Source organism: Pleuronectes platessa, chromosome 6, assembly GCF_947347685.1.
Source record: "Pleuronectes platessa chromosome 6, fPlePla1.1, whole genome shotgun sequence".
In the NCBI taxonomy this organism is placed as follows: domain Eukaryota; kingdom Metazoa; phylum Chordata; class Actinopteri; order Pleuronectiformes; family Pleuronectidae; genus Pleuronectes; species Pleuronectes platessa.
In genome coordinates this window covers 22,356,935-22,380,831 of record NC_070631.1, presented here as the reverse complement: position 1 = coordinate 22,380,831, position 23,897 = coordinate 22,356,935, and the positions used below count along the sequence as shown (strand labels likewise).

The following is a 23,897-nucleotide window of genomic DNA, read 5'->3' as shown; positions in this document are numbered from 1 at the left end:
CTGATAATCACATTTATATTGTTTTGTTACTGTGATTCTGTTTGCTCCCTCATTGATCTCACATATTTATTACAAGCTTCTGTCTTGCGTTAATGGACAGGGGGGTCCTGGACACCTGCACCAGATCTGTGTGGAGCGAATCAGGAAACTGTAGTTTTACTTTAAGTAAAATCATAAATAAATCAAGTCAATACATGAAACAAACAGAAATGTCATATTTTCATCATAGAATTTCATCATACATGTTTTGGGGGAACTCTCTAAATGTTCTTCCAGAATGGTTTAAAGGCTCAGACAACTCCAACCACTGTGTATCTTAATGACCAAACTTAAGCCTTTTCACAGAGGAAGTTTGAGCTTTTAATTTCATATTCCTTGGCAGATTTTTCTGGAATTAAGATACAATTTGCCAATTTTTTCCTGGTTTGATATTTAGCTGTTTTGGATCAAATGTTTGAACTAACAATAGAATTAAATGAAGAAAAAACCTCCTTCGCATTTTTATTTTTGCATTTTCATTGAATGAGACCATGAAGATTAAAGGTCAATTAAAGGGAAACAAATTTCATAAGAAAGGCTTCGGTTGTAAAGCATCAGGAACCCGACACCTGGTGCTGGGGACAAACCAGTCACCCTGACCACTGAAGCGTAATCAGTTATTCATTCAATTCCTAATCAGTCCAAACTTGAGGAAATTCCCTGAAGGTGGACTTTGGATATCATGTTCAAGTGGAGAAAAACATGTTTTGTGAAATTCTACTGAATGTTTGTGCTACATGTAATGAAATATGCTTTGGGTGTTTCTGAAATATCACAATGAACATGAGGTCACTGTGAACTCGACCTTTGCCCCATGACCACCAAAATCTGATCAGTTAACATTTGCATCAAATTTGAAGAGAATGTTCCTGAGATATTGTGTTCACAAAGCCCAACATGTGTTTTAGATCAGAGGTCTTCAACAGGGGGTCCGCGGAGGTACTGCAGGGGGGTCGCGAAATCTTTGTTGATTAGACCATCTTTTAAATTTTTTATAAATTTTTTTTTTATTATTATTTTCGAACCAATTTTTTCTCCACAAATTTAAATGTCTTTAAATACACATTTACATGCATCCAGAATATTGTGAGGCTGATATGACCCTCTGCCTGACAACCTCCATCTGTCCAAGGTTAGATAAGTTGTGTGCTACCCATCAGGGTCCGACATCTCACTAATGTGGGCGTATGTGTGCAATCCACAGATGGCTTGAGGATTAACTCTCTTCTACATGCATGTTTAAAATAAAACATGAATCTGTGAATTACTTTAATAGCTCAGTGTTGTATGCAAGATGTATGTTTATAAATGGCAGTGGCATGGCCACCCACCTTGCACATGTTTAAATTAAAAACATGAATAAATGAACCCTTGTAATATTTGATAAGCTTAGTATTGATTGCACAATAACAGGGTAGCTATGTTTATACAAGGCACTAGGCCCAATTTAATATAAAACATAATTTTATAGGGGAGAGCGTGGTAATGTGGGACATCAGGTAATGTGAGAAACCCCCTGTATCTAGGCAACGGAACACATTTGTGGTCATGTGACTATTATGTTTTCAAGCCCCTCCCATTCCCCCCTTGCCATGAAGGAGAAGTTGGTGCTGGTGCTGTGGAAAGTATGTTTTTTCACAAATATTTGTTCTTTGCATGTAAAAGTAAATTTTCTTGCTTTGAACTTAATCAACTGTTGTGTCAAAATAAATTGAATCAGGTAGAAAAACTTATATCATACATGTTGGTGAACTTCCAACATATAAAACCATGTGATTGATGCTAGCTGAAGATTAGCCTGAATTGCTAAGAGATGTTTTTTCTAAAACGATGGCTGTGGGGTAAAGTGGGACAAATGCTGTGGGGTAAAGTGAGACACTGTCTCTCTTTACCCGACCATGAAGCACAAGTTAAGTTTAGTCTTAAACATATTCTAGTGTTATATTACATTATATATGTTTTATTTTTAATGTCATAAACATTGTAGAAAAGCCATCATGCCAAGAAACTACACCAGGACAACAACCTGGGGCCAAACACCACCCCCCTGAGGTCATGCAAGGAAAGAAGTCCTTAAGAAAAGCTGGAAGGGATAGAAATATTGATAAGACAACCCTCAAAAGATTCATAAAGAAAAAGAGAAAGGGAAAGTAAAATCAGTAGCCTGGGGTGCAGTAGCTGAGGTAAAGAGAATATTCACAGATGAGATGGAGGAGGAGCCAAACACTTGAAACAACTAGCTGACCAGTTCCATGGCCTTGCTCCAGTTAAGTGCCGTGAACTGCCATTTGAATACACAGAGAAAAACAATATCCGTGTCCCTGCCAATTGGACAGATAAACAATGTGCAGGCAAGCTAGGGTGTGCAAGAGATCACATGAATCATAATAATCATAAATGTGCTTAATTGACCAATCCCCATGATTCTGTTACTAGTCCTATATTAGTGGTTGTCAATCTAGCAGGATTTTAACTATTACAACATGTGATGTTATGGTAGTTTTAAAGTGGAAAAAGTAAGTGGACCACTTTACCCCGTAGCTGGGGTAAAGTGGGACACAAGACCACTTTTTTAAAAACAATCATATTTTCACTGCCCTTTGTCCTGACAACATTCTGATCATTTCCATCGCTTGAAAACATCCTGAATTAATGGGAAATGTGTACATCTTACTGCTATATCATTTTAGCTCGCCTAGAGGGGAGCAAATGTGAAAAAATGTCCCACATTACCCCGCTCTTTTAACCTTATACTTTGCAAACCAGGCGTCACAAAACAAGAGCTTTAGACGAAGCACAAACAAAGCAGGGAGGCCGGGGGCGTTTTGCATCATTATGTACAGCTGTTTTATTTGTGATTTCCCCAAAACATCATCAGTATTTTACTACATACAATGCATGTAATCAAAGTACAATGGATCAACTTCAAAGAGAAGAGCAAAAAAAGAAAAAAAGAGCAACACAAAGAACAGGCGGTGATTTTTAACCACAAAGAGAGACATCGGTTAAGGTACTGTATGTATAACACTATTTATTATGGTATGGGGCTATTGATGATGCCACCAACAACGATGCCATGGCAACTGTATATGTTTAAAAGACGAGTTTCTGCTAGAAGCACTGAGGTCTGGTGGGTTTTACTGCAATGTGGTGTGCATGGGTGAGGGTAAAGGTATCTTATCTTGGGACTCTACTGAGATAAACTCGGATTTGAAGCATTTCTAATTTTGTTCTCCTAGTGATGAGTAGGCCGTGCTGTGGGAGGCCACAGTCTGCTGCTGGATGTTCTATAATTAATCAAAATCTTTCATTTTAAAATGTTGCATCAGCACGATGCAATCAAAACAAGTATATTTTTAGAAACCAGATGGGGTTTATATATTTCTGGGGGAAAAAAGGGAAAACAATCAATGGGAATAAATAAAAGAACAACCAGCAGAGAATGAGACAGACAACCCCTCCCACGAGCACACTAATGCCGACTCCTACAACTGATACAACAATTTAAGAAATTAACAAATATGTGGATATGAAGAGAGGAAAAAACAGCTACTAAAACTCAATGAAACTGTCACCAGTAATACGAGGGCGGATCGTCCTGTATTCTGCTTTAAAACCCCTGATATTGTCCCAAAATAAGGCTGTGGGTTCTAGGCACACCAAGGTACAACTGAGCTGAGCAATATGTGCATTTATGTTTTTTGTTTTTTTTTGTTTTTTTAAGACATGAAACTTTCTGTATGTACTGAACTAATTAATGTTCAATTCATTTCTAACCACCTGGCTAGTCCAGGTCTTACTATAGAGATCAGAGTTAAAAAAAAAAAGATGACGACAGATCATTATTTTTGACATCACACGCTTTGCAGAGCATTTAGAGACAAATACACAAGTGCATCATTGGCAATAACTGCTGGTGAGGGAGAAAGAAGTGCACACAAGTGTGAGCCGCGTGTGGGTTGATCAGCGAGTGTGTGCTGTGTTCACTGTCCGACCTTTTCAGTCAGTCAGCAGAAGTGTGTGTTCATGTGTGAGTGCAGCTGTTTAAGTGCATGCGTGTGTGAGCAAGCGCATATTTAAAGAGGTAGCAGAGAAATGCAACCAGAGCGACAGATGACGGCGTATCCTCGACAGTATCTGTTCATCTGCTCTGACAGAAGAGAAACTTTCTATCCACCTGCTCTCATCCGGTTCAACCAATCAGCAGGAGCCAAAGCTCTTAAAGTGCCCACATTGTGTCATTTACAGATTCAGGTTCATCATTTGTATTTGGGGTCTCCTAGATTATCTTTACATGCTGTAATATGCAAAATACACGGCACTAGTTTCAGACCCTTGGCTGCTGTAGCCCTGTCTGAAACAGCTCAGCGGACCAACTCTTTGGTGATTGGTCAACTGCTTAATGTTCCGTCTCTTACACAGATGCTTCCTAATCAGCTCTGTTGCTACAGCAACGGTGGCGATCGGGTGATACACCTGAACCACCACCGCAAACAAGTTGTACATGTTACATGGTGACGTAGTTGCAAAGTAACTACCAAGGGGTTTTCTTTAACTTTATACAAAACAAAAAAAAGCTATAATATGGGCACTTTAACTAAGGCCACTATCACTCCAAAATCTGTCAAACCATCTAAGATTCAATTTTCAGTCTGTTAGTCATTAGGTCTGTCATTTTTCTGGATAGAGCTAATTTCATTATCAACATTAAACAACAAATAATCTTTCTTCTATATTGGCAGATTGGGTGTCACATCGTATTATTACATATTTTTTCACGACGTGCCATATCTTGACAATGACTACCTTGATTCCAAAAAAACATTTATCATTACACTATGAAATATTTCTACGCACTGAATGAACTCTGTGATATTTGCATATCTGTCCGTCAACAGCAGCCGATCGTGTTAAATGAACCTTAGAGGAGCCGTGACGTCGTCATGCTGTGAGCTGAGAGGTGATATCATCATTATACAAAGAGTGATAGCTGAAGGCTCCGTGTGTCATTCACAGCATATGTGTTGAAGGCCTGGTGATGTGGAAGCTGAGTGAGAGGTTAGAAGAAGGCAGAGTGCTGAGAAACGGGGGGGGCGAGTGGGTGTGTGACTGTTATCTGGCTGCTGAGCCGAACAAAACTACATTACACACTATTTGTATCAAGAACATCTAAAACAGGATCCCAATGTTACAAAGCCTTTCGGACCTTTAAAAGGAGAAAGCTACAGAGAAACGCACAGGAAGCCTGTGAGACGAGACCGGCTGAAGGACATCAGGCGCAGTACTTTTTACTTTTCAGATGTTAGGACAGAGCAATTATAACTAAGTTTAACTACCACTCCCTTTATTAAGTTTAGATCAGTTTGTATCGATGCCTCAAATTGTCATCAAGCCGAGCGTTCGGACTCCCCTGATGGAGGGTGTCGAACTGTGAGACATCGATTTGGTCTTAACAGAAAAAACCCAGAGAACAAACGGCGGCTCTGCGGAGTCCCATCAGACCAACAAAAAACGAGTCCTCTGCCAATCAGGTGGCATTTTACTGCGACATAACATGTTAGTATAGTAGCCTCAAAGTATTTTTGAAGGCTCTGCTTTACTGAGGCAGGACCGCCTGCCTCCCGTTTCCTCCAAATTCTTTCAGCGCATCGTTGGTCTGGACACACATCTCGTCACATCTACTGAGGTTTCATGCTGCATTCACATAACAGCTTTCATCTCGGTCCCAGCGTGATCTTGATTTGGCAAAGACTTCCTCAACCCAACCCGTTATTAAATATTTAACCTTAGCTGCTCTTCTCTCTGACTTGTTCACGTCATTGTCTCACTACAAACTCGAGTGTATAAAACTAATTTATAGACTATACTATTACAGTATAGGATTATATACTGATGACTAGTTGACTTCTCTATTGAAGGATGCATCACCTTGTTTTTATTGAGGTTGAATTGTGTCACATGAATTAAGAATCTGGGCCCTTTTAGCTGCTATGTGAACACAGCCATGCAGAGACTCTCAAATGTATTTATGCCACTCCAGTTGGATGGTGATGCCCAAGAGGCCTCTGATGAACTGACTTTAAGATTTGTAGGCTTGTAGTGAGATCTGAGGTAAAAATGATCCAGCATTTGAAAAGAGAAAATATGTAAAAAAGGAATAAACTGTACATATACACAAAAATACTGTCTAAATTAGTGTTAAAATTCAAACGGATGCCTCAGAAGAATAAAAAAAAAAGAAAGTCACGCTTCGACAAAAAAAATAAACATATGCTTGTATGTATGTGCAGGAGGGAGAGGTAGTATGTTTGGTTATACGCAGAGCTTAGCGGCACGTCGCCCGTTTGTAGAGACGACAAAGACTGAAAGTACAGAATGAGGCAGAGACGAGGATCACGTGAGTAAAGCAGATAAACTGGAGAGTGATCGTTAACATTTAGAAACATTGGGATCCAACTTATAAACTGAATGGTCTACTGGCTATAGGATTCTGCTGGACAATCTTGTACATCATAAAACAACTGGCAACTGGTTTACTGTATGTGTGTTTGAGAGAGAGACGTCAACACTGCAAAGACTGAGAAGAGAGTTGTAGTGTGTCTGTGTTTGTGAGTTTATGTTTGGTTCCCTTAAAAGCTATGGTAAAAAGTCATTCTGTAAATTACTGAGGTATCTGTTCAATGTTTCCAGCTGAGTGAGGTTTCCGTTAGTAAGGCTACTGAGGTGGAGCTGCTGACCTGGGTTGCGGGGAGGACGGGTGAGAGGGGGGGGGGAGACGTCCACATTGCTCAGGTCCATTTTAACATCACCTCACATTGTCTACTGTCCTCGTGTTAACGTTTAGTGTCAAACGCTAAAGCCAGACATGTCATGCAGACGCAGCGTTCTCCATGAACAAGCTTAATATGACGAAAATTTAAGAAATGACCCACAGAGGAGAATCAGCAACGTGTTCACAAGCAGCATAGCAAAGTTAGATCGGTGAGGTTTCACTCTTGGAACCCTTGCAACAGAGCAGACTCTCCCCGCCATCACCCCATCCTGCATTCCTTTTTCAAACAGATGATGTAGGTGCTGATGTTATATGTAAAAAGTCCACTTTTTTTTATGTCATTCAACAACTATTTTGTAAAAATTTCAAAAGCTGCAATGCGAGAGAAACACACAAAGTAGTGAGAAAAGTAATGTCACACTTGGGGTTTTAGGAGGCGACGTCAGTCCCTGCGCCCTCTGCCTGTACACAGCGTCACTACGTCTGCATGTGGCGAAAATACATTTTATACACAGATCTTCTGGATGTCAACACGCATTTTTTTTTCTGGGAGGGACAGAAGCAGCCATTTCATGCGTGTCTCCAAAAACGTCCGATTCCCAAAGCAGCTTTCTCGACAAACTCCCATCAGCCCTTGGCGCGCCATGGTTTCCCAGAAAAAGCAGAGCCTGAATGGCTGTCAAGTTAAAGCTATGAAGTAATCCTGCTGTAATTGGCTATTGCAGAAGAAGAGGCGGTTAGATGGTTGGGTGATGAATGAAGAGGCACACCCATGCTGCTGCGATAGTGTCCATTGGCTAGATCCTGTGTCAGTCAGTTGAGGCAGTGTTAGTTCACAATCACTCGATTGTGTTTGACACCGTGCTTCTGGAAAAGCAGATGTAGCTTTTTTCTTTTCTCATTTTAAATACAGAGCTTGGGACTGCTTTTCCGTTAACAGAGACTCAGCTCTGCCGTGTTCCCTCCCCTCAGGTGACGGATCCAGGTGAAACGTGGCCACACTGACAAGTTATTCCAGTAGGAAAAAAGAAAGAGAATGTTTGCCAGTGTCCCTTCCCTGTCTGTGCATGAAGTTAAAGCCACGTCGTTACTTTGAAAATGGCTATTATGTTTTCACTCAGCTGAAATCCCGGGAACAAGGGGAGCTTGTTCATTTGCACTTGGAAAAGTCTCCAGGAGTCCACTTTGCTCATTCCTGCTTCATTTAAATGACGTCCCAGTGCAGCGAGCCAAGCATAAGCTAGAAAGCAAATTCTGAAACACATTGATCGACAATCTTGAACAGAAGAAAACAGAGGAAGAAGAAAAAAAAAGAGATTTTCACCAAAATAAAAACATTATGGATATACTGTATAATTGTCAAAAGCTTATCGATTGACTTTAGAAGAGAGAGAGAGAGAATAGAACATACATCCATAATCTTGGAACGGGCAGAGAGGGCAAACTTCCTGTGGTGACGGACTGAGTTGTCAGGTTCTGGAGCGTTAAGATTGAACACACTAATGTTGTGTGTGTTTGTGTGTGTGTGGAGCATGCATGAGACTCAGCCAGTTGGAATGGATAACACAACCACCGCTGGGAATGTTCGGTCACATGGGGCCTTTGCAGGTAGAACTCTTTAGGTTTCTGAGTCCGAGCATTGCACTAATGCTCATTTAAGCATCAAACCAAAGAGTTGGACTAAAATCTGCATCTTTTTGGAAATGACATTGATCTTATTTGAATGTGTGACTTTGCTGTGAAAAGGTCAAACCTGATTCTAATTCTGAAGACAGTTTTCTTCAGTGCTCCTTGAAAAAACGTAGCCACGTCACCAGGATTGCCACCTCTGCAGGTCCTACTTAAATACAACCTAAGAGTCCTTCTCCTAATTGCATATAGTGCTGTATCTCCAGAGCATCTTTCCGTCAAACAATTGAATTCTCTTAGTATTTTGCCTACATTAATCTCTAACTATGTACAGACTTAGCAAGTGGTATTTACAAGGTTTGTCCACAAGGGGGCGATCCAGGCCTGCATGAGGGGAGAGCATGCACCGTGTCAACAGAAAAGGTGATATGATATGTAGTGATGTTGAAAAGTAACATCCTAAAACCCTTGCTTATGCGGCTGGTGTTGAAATGATAGGTTGTGACAAAACAGTATGAGGCTTGGTTTTTATAGTGAATACAAAAAGCATCTTTCTCATGTCTTTACATTTCTGTCCTGCTATTATGGCCATCTAAAGGATTTTCATTTAACAACACTTGACTAAACATTGTTCTCCTACTCTATATTGCTACCATCTGTAGAATATTGAATTAGCCCTGAAGAAAGAAAAGAACCAAACTACACACGAGGTTCATATTAATCAAGCAATGTTTTAACACCGATGACTATTATTTAAAAGTAGCCATTAAATGGGTATGTACTTTTTAAGATCTATAATGCATTGTACGATAATGCAAATCATTTCATAAGGAGCTATATTTTTAATGAACATAAGCTAGGGAATGAAAATCTTAGGGTAATCGTTTTAAAAAGTTTAACTTTTAGCTTACTTATGCTGTTTTTTAGTATGATTAGAAATCACAGTGAATCCTAGAGCTTCAAAAACAATCTCCGTCTCATGATTGTAAGCTTACGCCACACACACGCCTAAACACCACATACACAATATCATCAGACAAACTTTTCCCTGAGGCAACAGCCGATAGTTGTAACTATCTAGCTCCAACTGTCGTAGCAGCAATCTAACCAGCCGGACAAAGATTTATTTAAATTCTTATTTTTTGGGATAATCACTATCCACGAAACGTGACGTTGTGTCGGTCGACCAACTTCACAGGTCCAATAACGAGCAAAATCCAACAGAAAAGTGCTTCCCTGCACTGAACCCCCAGTCAGAGCCTGTACACACCCCCTTGTGGTCCATCAATATTCTCATACACTGTACACGCATCACAAAAATAGAAGGTCTCCTCACACACTTCTCAGTGCTTTCTTGTGTGTGTGTACATCTGTCTTTCCACAGAGAACACACACTCACACACACACACACAACTGAGGAGGGGCCTTCAAATCCTCTACATTATACAACAGTCAGAACAATTAGCTTCATGAAAGCAAACTTGTTTTGCTCTCATAAATATATCTATATATATATTTATATAGATATATATATATATATATAAGCTTATACGTATCATTTATATTTATATAGCATTATACATACATTCTTTTTGTGATAATTTCCCTTTAGTCTGGTGAGCAGGAAATTTCAACCGTAGCATCTCCATCCTCCATCGCTCCAATCTCCTTCACTCAATCCTCCAAATCTCACCCAAACCCTCCGACTTAAGACTTCCTTCCACCACCTGAGATGTCTCCTACACACAGACACGGGGCTGGGCAGGAGAAGACACCTGCTGGACTCTCATCCTCACAAAGTTATTTTCAAACAGCGAACAAAGTATATCCATTACGCCAAGGGATGCACTGATATTGACCAACTGGATCGGGAATTGGTGACAATAGGGCCAATATATGGGAGCAATAGATTCTGTTCAATTCGTCGTGCATCAGCAGCACGCCATTAGAACAGTAGATTTTTCTAACTAACATAGCATGGAGGGAGGCAAAATCAAAGGGTCAGTTTGGAGGTATTTAATGCTTCCTACACTAACAAGTTCTTCCGCTAATAATTAGATTGATCACTTATTAAATTAAATATTTGATTGATACTCATTATCAGCCGCTAACCAAGGCCCGGGTATCAATATCTGTACCAGGAGTGGCAAAGTCAGATCAGTGCATCCCTAATTACATTTTTTTAAGATCGCCCATCGCTCATCATGTTGATGTTGAATATATTTGGATGTATTGGCTGTCAACAAACTGTAAATCAATGATGGTTTATAACTAAGTAACAGAAGTGAAGTCACTCTGCTAGAAATGTATTTGTCCCTCACAAGTGCCAGCGTGGGTAACTGATGGAGCTGTTGATGTGAACCTGAAGTGATGTTATAAAGATGGTAAAATAAAAGGACATGACAGTCACATCCATCAAGCTGTCTCCACTGTAAAAACATGGCAGAGATCTAGTAGTGATGTCCGGAGAAAGGTGGTGATGAGAGAAGGCAAATCTGGAGTTTGTGGATGTTGAGAGGATCTGGATGTCAAATCTGTTCCAGACATCACAACAGCCGCATGACGCGATGAAATGTGAGGCTGTACTGTGTTTTCAAAGCCTGTCTGCAGAGATCCACAGCCTCATCAGGTGTCATAAATCCAAAAAGCCAGAGGTCCAGGCGTTTGAGTATTGCTCCTAGAGGTCAGGAGGAAGAGGAGGAGAATGGGCCAAAGATGAAGAGGTGAATGTTACCATCTGTCTGATTATCCGTCTTTTCTCCCACATGTCCAGAGATGTATCAATGCCAGGTTTTCTTGGGGGAAACGGTGGAAAGGGTTGGTTAATCATCCTGTGTGTTATGAGGGAGTACAGGTGTAGGTGCGGGCCTCTTTCTCTGCTATGACACCTCGCTGCCGAACACCTCCAGCACCAGCGGGGTTAGCTGCATGCTGTGCTCAGGCTGAAAGGAGAGCGAGCGGTACTGCTTGGAGTGCTCCTCGTTCAGGCTGCGCAGGTCGGCCAGTTTCTGGATCATCTTGGCGTAGAGGAGGCGTCCGCCCGAGTGGTTGATGCGGATGTAGGCCTGCAGCGCCTCCGACAGACGGTCTTGGAGCTGCTCGACGCGGGCATGGTCCTGGACACCCGGACGATCTGCAATGGGAGAATGGAGAGGGCGGAAAATAGGAGAACGTACATCAGGAGAGAAGGTCCAAGGGAAGGGGAGCGTTTTGACTGGGTTTTACTATTGTTTACTATTGCATGTTTATTCTAGGATAAATAAGATAAGACCTGAACTCACATGTTAGTGTAAGGGGTAAATATATGGAATAATTATCACTCACTTTTAAGATTTAAACATTTTTGAAAAAATAAATGATTATCGAACACACAACAGAGTTGTCATCATGATTATGTTTAAGGTCCCATTCTGTTTAGTGTGGAGCTGGTTGGGTCTGTCATCATCATAGGGTCGGCTTTAAAAGATGAAGGAAGTAGTGTGCTGATATGTAACTAGAAAAACCCACAAATGCCATTGGGATGCTATAATGACACTGCATACAGTCTGAACTATTCAATATGTGCTACATTATTTAAATATTCAAATATCAGTGTTATAAATTATGAAATTAATAAAACTTGGTAAATAAAAGAGCAATGCAGGCCAGAAAATAATGCAATGATAATGCCACAGTAAGATGAGAGGACCTGACCTAACCCACATTCATTGTGCGGGCATATGTGTGGTGTAGTTATTGTTAATGATGCTATAAAGCAACTTGTGTGGCCGAAAGCATCAATATGCAGCTTCTAACCCCTGTGTGCTCAACCGAGGGGAGCTGCTAATTTAACATATATCAAATTAGTGAGCAGCAATGAGCTGGTTTCAGGCCAAATGTATTTCATCATGAACGCGCGAGTAGCATTTCATTCACTGAGTACTCAAAGTTCCATTATTTGTCCCCACTTGATCACATGTGACGTAAACTCTGTGTCTATGTTCAGGAGACGGGACATGATGTCACCAGTGAGTTTAATTAGAGCTGCTCAAAGGCATATGGAGTTACCAAAGATGTGACAGGCCACACCCACTTCCACCAATCAACATGGCACATCAGAATTGTGTTAATACTTGGCCCCAGAGCATATGCACCGCATTTTGTAAGGTTTAAGACTGGGTTTTCTAATTCATGGTGCCCCCTGTGGGCTAGGCTGTAAAAGCTTTGGTAGGTTGAAGAAATCCACCAAGCTATATAATGGTTCAATAAATCATTGAGAATAGTTATAGTAATAGCCAGGATGTGCTGCCATGTTTTTGTTTGATAAGTAATAAAAGTAATGGTGAAGTAATTTTCCCTCCTGGTAATACACCTCTAAAACCTCTGACTATTTTACTAATTGCAATAGGTTAAGACCTTGATCCCTCACTGTGAACTTTGACCTGTTTGAAAACAAATCAATAGCTAAGGAACAGACCCTATCCCCTACCAAATTACTAAATTTAATCAAAATTGGATTACAGCCTAGATGTTTGTGACGAAAGACAGAACATAAAAGAACTTCTGCTTCAGAAACACAATTTACAATTAACACACAAAACAATAGCACCAAGCTGTCGGGGTTGTTTATCATCTGTGTAGAACAACAGAACATATGTTCTCTCCACAGTTTTATGTCACACAAATTTGTTTGAGGATTCAAACTGTCATGAAAAGTAGAAGCGAAGTATTTAAAAAATATAAATGAATAGAGTCTGACTAATAAAGACTGTGCTGACAATTGTTGTGGTTGCTTCATATATATGGACCTTTTATTGTAGTGTCTGTTAATGTCTTGTTCAAGTTAATTGAGTTATTTCTTCTTTGCCTTTGGCTAAAGACGAATATAACAAATGTATTTGATAATTTAGTGATGTTGACCAGAATGAACTTTTATATACACTGACATAATGAAATTACTGTAAGAGCCTGCAAGCTTTGTATTCATCACTATCTATTTTATTAATTTAGAAAGGATTGGTGCTTGAGCCGCATTGGAATAATGTTCGACAAGCCTTGAGGCAGAAGGACGCTCTCACTCGATGACTCACCTTAGCGTTAGACGGTGAAAAAAAACAGTCGATGAAATGTTTTCAGATAACTGCTGCTTAATGGCCTCATTAGGCAATTAAGTTCATTCACTTGTCATTAAAGGTTAATCCAATATTCATTTCTGATGCCATGTTATATATCTCTGTACTGTAAATCTTAACATGTTGTCTTTTCAGGAAAAGCTTTTCATGTGTAAATGGACACACACACACACACACACACACACACACACACACACACACACACACACACACACACACACACACACACACACACACACACACACACACACACACACACACACACACACACACACACACACACACACACAGAGAGAGAGAGAGACACAGACACAGTACCTGGGGAGAGCAGGCAGATGGCCATGAGCAGCACGTGTTCCTCTTCGTGCATGTTGAGTTTCTTCAAGCCGACCTGGAACTTCACCAGCGGCTCTAAGAGCTCCAGAGTGTGGCCCGCTGGAGAGGACAACACGGAGAGAGTGCGTTACATCAGGGAAACATATTGTGCTTTCCTACTGACGTATGAATGAAAACACACTTACAGCACAGGGGCTTCAGAGGAAAATCACTGTTCTCTCTTGCTCTGTTTATACATCCCTGACAGAGAACATTACTTCCTGTCCTGCATGTGTGAGTGAACAAGCACCAAGTGTGTGTATTTGTGGCTGCTTTATTGCTTCTATGAAAATACATGAAGTCGAAACCTCGCAGTAATGTGCAAGTGTGCATAGAAAAGCAGCGTGTGGGGGATCCTTGTAAGAATCGGTTATATGGAGGCGGGGAGGGGGGAAAAGATCACAGCTGTGTCATCGGCTGCCACAATGAACACTTTACATTAATCAATGCGTGGTTGAACAACATGGACACTTGGAAAACAGTGTGTCTGTGTGTGTATGTGTGTGTGTGTGTGTGTGTGTGTGTGTGTGTGTGTGTGTGTGAAGAGATGTGTGTTCAAAAGGCAGAGTCTCTGTCACATATCTATTATTCTGAACATGCTGTTCATTGTGTGTGATTTATGAGGTGCAGTTAGAACACATGAAACCAAGCCACTAGTCCCGTTTCACTACTATGACGTTGAGATGTAACCAACCCTTTGTGACATCATTGACGCAGTATTTGAAGTCGGGTCCTCCGCAGCTCCAGGACATGTCCTCCAGATTGAACGACTGGTTGGATCGCAGCATGATGATCTCAATGGCACTTGACTTCAACAGAGCGATCTGGTCCTCGGCTGTCAGATCTCTGGAATAAACACACAGACACAGTATGAGCAGAGTACACACATTCACACATTCTTTACTACACACATACACATACACATACACACATTCTTTACTAAAGAAGAAGTACAAATACTTGTATTAAACCACATTCAAGTAATACAACTGGTTTAACCTTTACCTTTTTTAAAGTATAAGCTGTGAAATGTATTATATAAAAATAAAATGTTTCCCTCCCTCTACCGGCTGTATCTATGCGAAGCAAAGTGAGATTCAGTTCACATTAATATAATTTGACAACTATATAACTTAAACCACTCTGACTTCAAATAAAATATAAAAACAATCAAATAAATACAAAGGATCACCAGGATGAAATGTCCACACTGTTTTGAATAAGTATTCTTATAATCTAAATAAGGTCGCCTTCACTTGTACATGTGTGTGCAAGTGGAAGACTAACAATGACAGCATGCATACAGAATTTATGAGTTACTGTAGTAACAGCGCTTTCAACCCAAGGCTTTGGCAAACCCCTGCCTGAGGTCGTACATGTTTACTGTATATATGCAGTATGTGTCTCCACATGCTGACAGGTGCACATACAGCTTTAGGACCAAACACCATCACTACCTCCATGATGGGTAAAAGGTTTTCTGAGCAGAATTTTTGGTGGTGGTGTTAACTGTTAAATGTGCTTCATGCAGAGGTTGCTACAGGGAACACCGTCACCTTGATAGATAGAAGTGTGCTTGAAAGAATTTTCTGCTTCTTTTGTTGGATTTATTTGAAGCAGAAGAACCTGAGTAGGCTGTACTTTGAATTACTGTAGTGTTGCTGTATGTGAAGCGTGGATAGATATAGGTGGCAAAATAATGTTCAAATACTAATGCCTATCAAATGCGAACAATTTAAGACTTGATTAGAAAACTGAAAGGGATATTTAGGTATGAATTTTATATCCCTAACGTTTATGAAATGAGAACGTAAGGGCAGAAACTGTGAGTACGATCAACAACTTTTTCTTAAATTAGGGCCGAGGGAAAAAACGAGGTCTAATCAGAGTTCATCAACTGCTCAAGGGTAAGAAAACAATCTTAAAACCCTTGGTTGGTTCATGAGCTGCAACCGCTACTTGTCGTCATATATCTGGAGTACCCTCCAGGTACTTTATATTTCTACCCCTACCTACCACCCAATAACACACACCTGATACTTGGCTTCAAATATATACCGTATACCAAAGATGCACAGCAGCAATGTCAGCAGTTGAATAGTACATGGATATTCATACAAAGATTATTGATTCATTTCCATTTCTTTCACTCGTGTATTCATCATGTGTACCGTGTGGCAGACATCTTCTCCCCGTTCTGTTGTTACATGGTCTTATGTACGTGCACATCTCTCCGTTCAGCATGTTTAGAAAGCTACAGCCTGTTCCAGCCGCTTTCTTGGAAGAGCTTGTTTGTTTGGGAGCGATAATAACATCTCGTCTTACCCTGGTAATAAGCTGCACACATGTGGGCAGTGAGTCAGTGTGCTCCGCGTGTGGGTGGGGGGGCTCGTTCAGGCTGCCAGCCTTTGTGTCTGTGCGTGCTACTGGTTAGATTCAGCTGGATTTTACCAGTCAACAAATTATTCAGAGGAGTGGTACAAACAAGGTAGCAGCGGGGGTAGTATTGCTTAATCTTCTATGTGGCTACAATATGACCAAAGAAATATAAAATAATCAGTGTATCAGTATCATAGATTTCACTTTCACTCGCCATTAAAACAATTAGTTGAATTAGGGGTACAATTATTTTATTATTGATCAGCTAAGATTGTATTATATGAATCCCTTTGTCTATAAACAATGATATATATATAGTATGTTTTAATTGGTACCTGAAGCCTGGAATCATCTTGGCAAAACCAATGACCTTCTGGATGCTGTAGGAGACCAGGTCGGCCAGATGGGGGAGCATGGAGAGCTTAGTATCCTCCTCGCTGGAGTCTGGACTGCTGGCGCCATCCTGGTACATCATTAACAAGTTGCTGAAGTTCATCTTGGTGTCCACGGACTCTGTTTTAGGCAGGAGATAACGAGACAAGACGAAGGCAGAGGAAGGGAACGAGGAGAGGGGATGGGGAGAGTAAGGAAGTGATTAAAAGGAAACATTGTGAACACATTGAAATTTCAGATTCACCTCTCACTTCCGACTGACTAATGGGGAGTCCCATGATGTCTGTGAGATGGCTCCTGAGGCCAACGATGTTACTTTGTTAACGAGCCCTATGAGTTCAAAACAACGCAAGGCCATGTGAACTTTTACCTTTTGACCACCAAAATGTAATCAGTTCATCTTCTAGTCAAAGTGAATGCTTGTTCAAAATTGGATGACATTCCCTCAAGCTGATATAAAGATATCACTTTCAGGAAAAACATAGTTTTCGAGACAAACGTGACCTTGACCTTTGACCTCCAAAATCGAATCAGTTCATCCTTGAGTCCAAGTCAATATTTGTACCAAATTTGAGGAAATATCCTCAAGGCAGTCTTGAGACAGTCTGACCTACAGACACACTGATTACTATATTAGTCCTGGAGGAATAAAAACCAAAGGATATACGGCTATATCCATAATAAGCAACATTAAATAGAAATAGAACATGATCAGATCTAGGCAGCGGAGTCACTTCCTGCCTCAGCCTGCTGCTCCCAGCTGCTCTGCTTCTGGCCTGAATAATGTGGAGGATTTGATGCTGTTGTGAACTTGTGCGTCTGTGCAAAGAAACTCCCGTTGTGTTGTGCATGTGTGGTAAGCAAACTACGAGTAAACCCCTTAGCCAATTATCCGGATCTTACCTGTAGGTCATGTCTGAAAACGGCTTTAGAAATGCACTGATTAATCTCCATTATGGCATTTGGGTGCAAGCAAATGCGAAAAAGGTAGATAATAAAATCTTCCTGTTAAATTTTTAGGACAAAAGGTCATTACTGTTCATTTATAAATGTGCATTCATCTTAACCTTGAATAGAGCTTGGAACACAGTGTAACCTTGCTGAGAAAATGAGTAGAGGTTGTTCCAACATACGTAGATGTTGAATGGCTTTTAACTGGAACATTAAAACCCAGCATGAGACACAGAAAGACCGCCGTGGGCGAGTTACTGCCATATTTGTGTTTTGAAAATCGACAGATCTCCTAGGGGACCTTGGTTAAGTTAACCCTGAATCAGCAAGGTAATCAAACATAAGAGGAGAATGACGTGTCTTACCGGGGGAGTGGTTGAATGAGTCAGAGGAGGCATCGGACAGAGAGTGAAGGGACGCCGCTCTGCTGGCACTGCGTGTTACTGGGCCTTCACGCACTGGAGGCTGCAAACAAAACACAGAGACACACAGATATTAATATCCTCACTGTAATACAGTCACAACTCAACGCACTACTGGGCTCCTCATCCCTGCCACCTGGAGCCAAGAATCAAATACAAATACTAACTCCATTATTCTAATTCAGGCTCAAGGAATCAGAACCTGACTAAGTCTTTGGAAGGCTACGTTAAAACAAATGTTTGCCAGGTTTGTATAAAACCAGATGATAAACTCAATAATAATGTACGACAGGTTTGTATACTGTTTGTCAGGTCTGTATAAAACCAGACGATAAACTCAAACACGCTGTTTGATTATTTGACTAAATTGAAGAAAGTAAGTTCTGTAATCAAAATGTGTGCTGTCTTTATGTTTACTCCTCAAAAAGCTACAACAAGTGTGTAAATAACGTTCTTCTAGCCTTGAACACCACTCAAATCGCTTTACAGTAAAGGTTATTGCCCATTCACACAAAGTGCATCTACGGGCAGCACTTTTCTATGAGGGGAAATTCAAGGTGTCTTGACCTTGACCAAGGACACTTTGGCATGCAGATGAGGAAGACCAGGATTGAACCGCCGACTTTCTGGTTAGTGGACAACCGATCTATCCCCTCAGCCACAGCCTTTTTATTAGAAATCTGATTAATATCAGTGTAGTAGAGAGTGTGTTCCCATATACAAATAGTCATCTACCTATCTTCCACAAATGTCTGTCTGTCCAGGTGCCTTCATTTGGAACGCATATTCAGAGAACTATTCATGTTATCTGCTACACATCTGCTAACATCTGACCCACCTGATCAGTCTGATGATTTGATTATTCTTATTGCACCGTATCAGACTGACTTAAAATCCACTGTTCTGTGGCAGCAGAAACTGATTCCTGCAATGGCAACAACCTTCAGAGAATCACTACTATGTTCGTTTTGATGCTTCACACCAAGAGGATTACAGAGCTTTTATTTTGAAATTGTTGTATATCTTGGGTCTGAAGATTGTGTTTATTGCTTAATTTATTATGCAATGTATGAAACAATAATAATGCTAACTTGTAGATAGCTCTCACACGCTCCAGTTGATCATTGGTCTCTTTACAGTTTCAGAAAGAACCACAGGCCAAACAAACAGCTCATTCCAAACAGGCAGGTTTAGAACGGACACTACACCAGTTTCAATGATCAATTTCAAAGCACAGTTTAGTTTTTATAGTCTTATCAGAGATTAATCTAGGTTTTAGTCTGGTATATTTGTAGGATTAGCTTCTTGTAGAGGATCACATGCAGTTCAAAGAGACAATCACAACGCAATATCTGAAAAGGGTCAGGTCAGTGTGGCTGTCTGCTGCAGTGTGTGACACAAACACACATGACACTAATAGATCACAGAAGTGAGACTCTCTTTCTAGCCAATCTCATTTACTAGGGTGACCCAGTTGCTGTTTTCCACTGAGAGAACATCATCATATCGAGACGTGGAGACAGAGAATGCGATGCAAGTGTCAGGCGGTAAAAAGCCTTAGTGACATGTGAGACAGAATCTGAACCAGCAAGTGAAGCTGTAGATCAGTTAGAAACACTTAGGTCATTAAAAACCAGTGTTTATTCACAATAGTCAGTGATTATACTTTTAGAATATCAATTGGTTCAGGAAGTCGGGGTAAAATCCAGTGTTCAGTTGTGTTTCAGTTTAGTTTCAGTCCGAGCTCCGTTCAACACATAGAGCAATGAATCGCCCAACAGAATGATTCACTATGTCTGGCTGCAGAGGGCGCTGTTGCTTAGCAAAAATTATATATTCTAGCTCTAAAGCCGACTGATCAAAACATTTTCACACCGGCCAAACTTTTAAGTAGAAATGCCCCGGTCTGAAGAGAGTGAACAAGGTCAGATTATACCCACCACCAATTCTTACCATTTGACCTTAAAAGTCTTCAAATGTATTCATGGTGACAAGATGACAGAACACTGAACTGTATGTAACTGCTTATAATTTTTTAACTGTAGTATTGTCTCAAGATGCTGTACTGCAAGAAACCCTCTTTTTGTCGCATTACATTCTGACCTGCTCCCCCCACATTTAACGCTGGAGAACAAAGCATCCCGGGCTGTATCGATGATATGGTTGGTGTGGCTTTGGTAAAGTAAGAAACTTAGTAGTGGACTCACCCTGAAGCGGGAGAAGTCAGAATAGGAGTCATCATAGGTCTTGTGGTGAGCTTCCACCAGAGAGGAAATCATCCGAGCTTGCTCCTCGTTCAGCCGCGGCCTCATGGCCTCCCGGGCCGCCTCATCCTCCTTCCTCTTCAATATCATTTCTTTCTTCCTCTGAACCTCCTCATCTGTCAGGATGACTGAAAATTGGGGAGAAGACATATTAAACATTTTTGTAATCAAGTAAAAATGTAATCAACAGCCCTCACACATATAAACATGCAGCAAAAAAAGGACAAAATGAAGGAAAATAAACAAATAAAGTTCAACGTTCCACAGAATTAATCACATATTCCAATAACACTAAGAACTGAATTCCAAAAATCAATACAAACACTAAACATCTGTATTTTGAAATACAATTTTTGAATTTGTCCCCCAAAAAAAGTTACAAGCAAATGTATCTAAAATTAAGAGGAAACTCTTATCACATTGCAACTTACTGACTCGTATCGGTTCTACTTCAGTGAAAACAAACGGGTCTACATGGTGTTTAATGATACCTCACTCTCCTTACACTGTTACAATGTTGTTAAGCATACAGACATGCTAAAGGTATAATTATAGACAAAGCATAGAATCCCACTGAAGGAGCTTTACATTGTAAATAGGTTGTTTGACCCACAAATAAATCAAAGATGGTGAAAAGGTGTTTGTGCTTAAGTGACAAAAAATCTGGACATTATGAATCAAATCCTGTAGTTACATAATGTCTCAGGCTGATGTCATTTTCCAGTTCAGTTTGTGCTTGTGGTTATATGTAGAAAACTTTGCATGGAATCTCTAGGAGGTCACTTTACATCCTTTTTACCACAGCCAAGGAGTTTCCATCTGTATTTGTTTGTCTGACTGTCAGCAGGATTACACAAAAACTGCCGAACCAATGTCCATGGAATTTTTGTTGAGAAGGCCTTACCCAACAATAGAACTATTTGAACTTGTGGGGATTGGTGAATCATTTAAATTGTCAGTTGCAGGATTGTTTCCCCCAACCTTTGTTAAATAGCGAGATATGATATGGGCTCTCAAACCACCTTGCTAGTTTTCATAAAAATTTGAGATTTTTTCCAATTGATCCAGGTACTTGAACATTTTGCCACCTTCTTGATTTGAGTTAACTTGAATTCTATTCTTAGAATTACCAGTTGTACGATGAGTTTAAAGACACAGAGAGAGAAAGGGGAAGTTATCCAACACATTGAAAGGAAAGCAGTTCTCATAGTGTTCCTTAGCAACACTTTAGATGAAGTAAAGACATTACAGTATTATAATTGAGTGCTCCCTCACAGTATGTTATGGTAGATAAGTGCAACCATTGAGAAATAAAAAATAAGTAAAATTTCCACATTAGGTGAGGGAGATCTAATGGATACTGCAAATATTTCCATCTCAGGTTACATGGACCATACATCTCTGTTCAGCACGCAGAAAAGGTCTGTCATCTCCACTGCCTCTTAATGCAGCTGCTGTTGTGGGTGTTGGACAATAAAGTGCTTCTTGCCTTATTCATGTTGCAGGAGTAAAGACCACAGGGGGAGTGGCACAGTAGTTCAGAATGGATTAGACACACTGTTCATAGGGTCCGTTCTAAGACTGACAAGACAATCTGTTATTTCTATTTCTAGGTTTGCACGCCAATTCCTCTTGTCTTCAAGCACAATATTATTTTGTAATATTACTTTCACAAGCCTCATTTATAACAGACTGCAACAAATTTATATAAGTTTCTGCACGATTTAAAATACAATTCACGCAGAATAAAAAAAAGAGAGCTAGGCATTTACCTTATTTTTGAATAAGTGGGAGGAGGAAGCAGAGCTCTTTGGCCGTAATAAAACATATTTCGAGAAATGTCAGCGCCATCATAAAAATCTTTTTTGTCTTCGCCATGTTATAAATCTACACAGACAAACAATAAAAAATCCTGCTCCAGCTTTACACACTGAAATGTATTATGTATTAAAACATATTGCAGCAAATAAAATAACAAGGCAAAATGGAAAAACAAAGACGCCACTCGGCACATGTTTGTCAATTATACTTTGACTAAGTATGGTGAAGTCTATGAAAGAGGTCTTTAAATCAACCTTAAACCATGCGGCTGCCCTCGCTCTTTTTGAAGCTTATCCCTGTAAATCATTTTGATAACACACGCGCGCACGCACTTCCTGCAGTGCAATATTTGTCTTCTAAAGACGACTACATCTGGATGCGTGCTGCAAAGTGGCCACTGATGGTGTGAAACAGGAAACCTTGAATTACAAGCTGAGCCTGAAGATATTCTGCTAAATGAAAAACAGGTGGCTCGCACGCTCAGTGTGTGAATGCGACATTTGTAATGAGGGGGTTTAAAAGAAATTCCTTCTGTGTTACATTTCTTGTTTGACTATAACTGCAAACAGAGCCTATCCATTACTTGTATTGAAACACATTTTAACAGTATATTTCTGTCACTGCTTTAAATGAGTTAAGAGATCATATCATGTCATGTGCAACTGCACCTGCAAACACTCGACTACCATCTATAAAAACCTCCATACTGTATTTTGCCAGGTATAGATCCATTGTGTGTTTGAGAACATGTAATTTCAGTTGAGCCTTGAAAGAGTGTTGCACAATCTGTGTTTTATGCTGATGACAATGAGAACAAGTTTCAAGGTTCCCAGAGCACACAAGAAACTGAACCGAACATTCAGGGTTAAAAGCACTCAAGGAGAAACTATTGGAGCTATACTATTGGAGATATAATATATATATATATATTTATTATATTCATGCTATAATTTTCTCAATTCTGGATTATTGTTACTATCTTTTCACCTGCCTGATCCAACAAAGTCTACAGAAATTACAGCTCGTCCAAGATGCAGCAGCCATAGTTCTCAATAAATCTGCTCAAAGAGAGCACATTACTTCTCTTCATTGGATTCCAGTAAATGTTATATTTGATTTCAACATTTATTGCTGACTTTAAAGGCCCATTCTGGAGTTGCACATAACCACATTTCAGATCTTTAGACACCATATGTGCACAGTCCTATACTGAGGTCCTCAGTGAAGGCCCTGCTCTCCATTCCATAGTCCTGGCTGAAGACACGAGGTGAATGGGCTCCAACTCTTCGGAAAAATCTCCCTGAGGAATTCCATCTGAGAACTCCTTAAATATCACTTAAAGACAAATTCTTATAATTGTGACTTCTCTTATTTTTCCCCTATTATTTTCTATTGTTTTTACTCTTTTCCCATCTGTTAATGTTTTTATTTTGCATTTGTGCTCCAACGCTGTGTGATCTTTAAATTGCTTTTGACAGTTTAACTTGTACAGCACCTAATAAGTGTTTTGAAAGGTGATATATGTATATATAGTAGAAAAAAATGCTGTTAAATAACAGAACAGAAAATGTATTCCTTCTTACACCCTCTTACATTTTTGCCATCCATCTGAGGCCTGGCTCTGTTGATAGTCGCTGCAGTGGAGTAATGCGCTGACCTCTGAATGCCTCTGCCTGTATTATTCCTTTGACTCTCTGCCAGAGTGACCTACGATTACCCATGAAGAGCTCAACTGTACAGA

The 23,897-nt window shown here is 40.2% G+C and overlaps 1 protein-coding gene across 2 annotated transcripts in view; it reads right to left on the bottom strand.

Moving 5' to 3' along the window:
* Nucleotides 1-2,858: 2,858 nt before the first annotated feature.
* Nucleotides 2,859-23,897, bottom strand: part of LOC128441913 (vitamin D3 receptor A) — a 75,675-nt gene continuing 54,636 nt past the window's right edge. For both annotated transcript variants that reach the window (XM_053424033.1, XM_053424034.1), the window contains 6 exons: nucleotides 20,279-20,463; nucleotides 18,015-18,114; nucleotides 16,641-16,818; nucleotides 14,621-14,772; nucleotides 13,870-13,986; nucleotides 2,859-11,573 (listed from right to left, as the gene is read on the bottom strand). In XM_053424033.1, coding sequence (XP_053280008.1) covers nucleotides 11,320-11,573; nucleotides 13,870-13,986; nucleotides 14,621-14,772; nucleotides 16,641-16,818; nucleotides 18,015-18,114; nucleotides 20,279-20,463 — 986 coding nt within the window. In that variant the 3' untranslated portion in view covers nucleotides 2,859-11,319. The remainder of the gene's footprint in view (nucleotides 11,574-13,869; nucleotides 13,987-14,620; nucleotides 14,773-16,640; nucleotides 16,819-18,014; nucleotides 18,115-20,278; nucleotides 20,464-23,897) is intronic.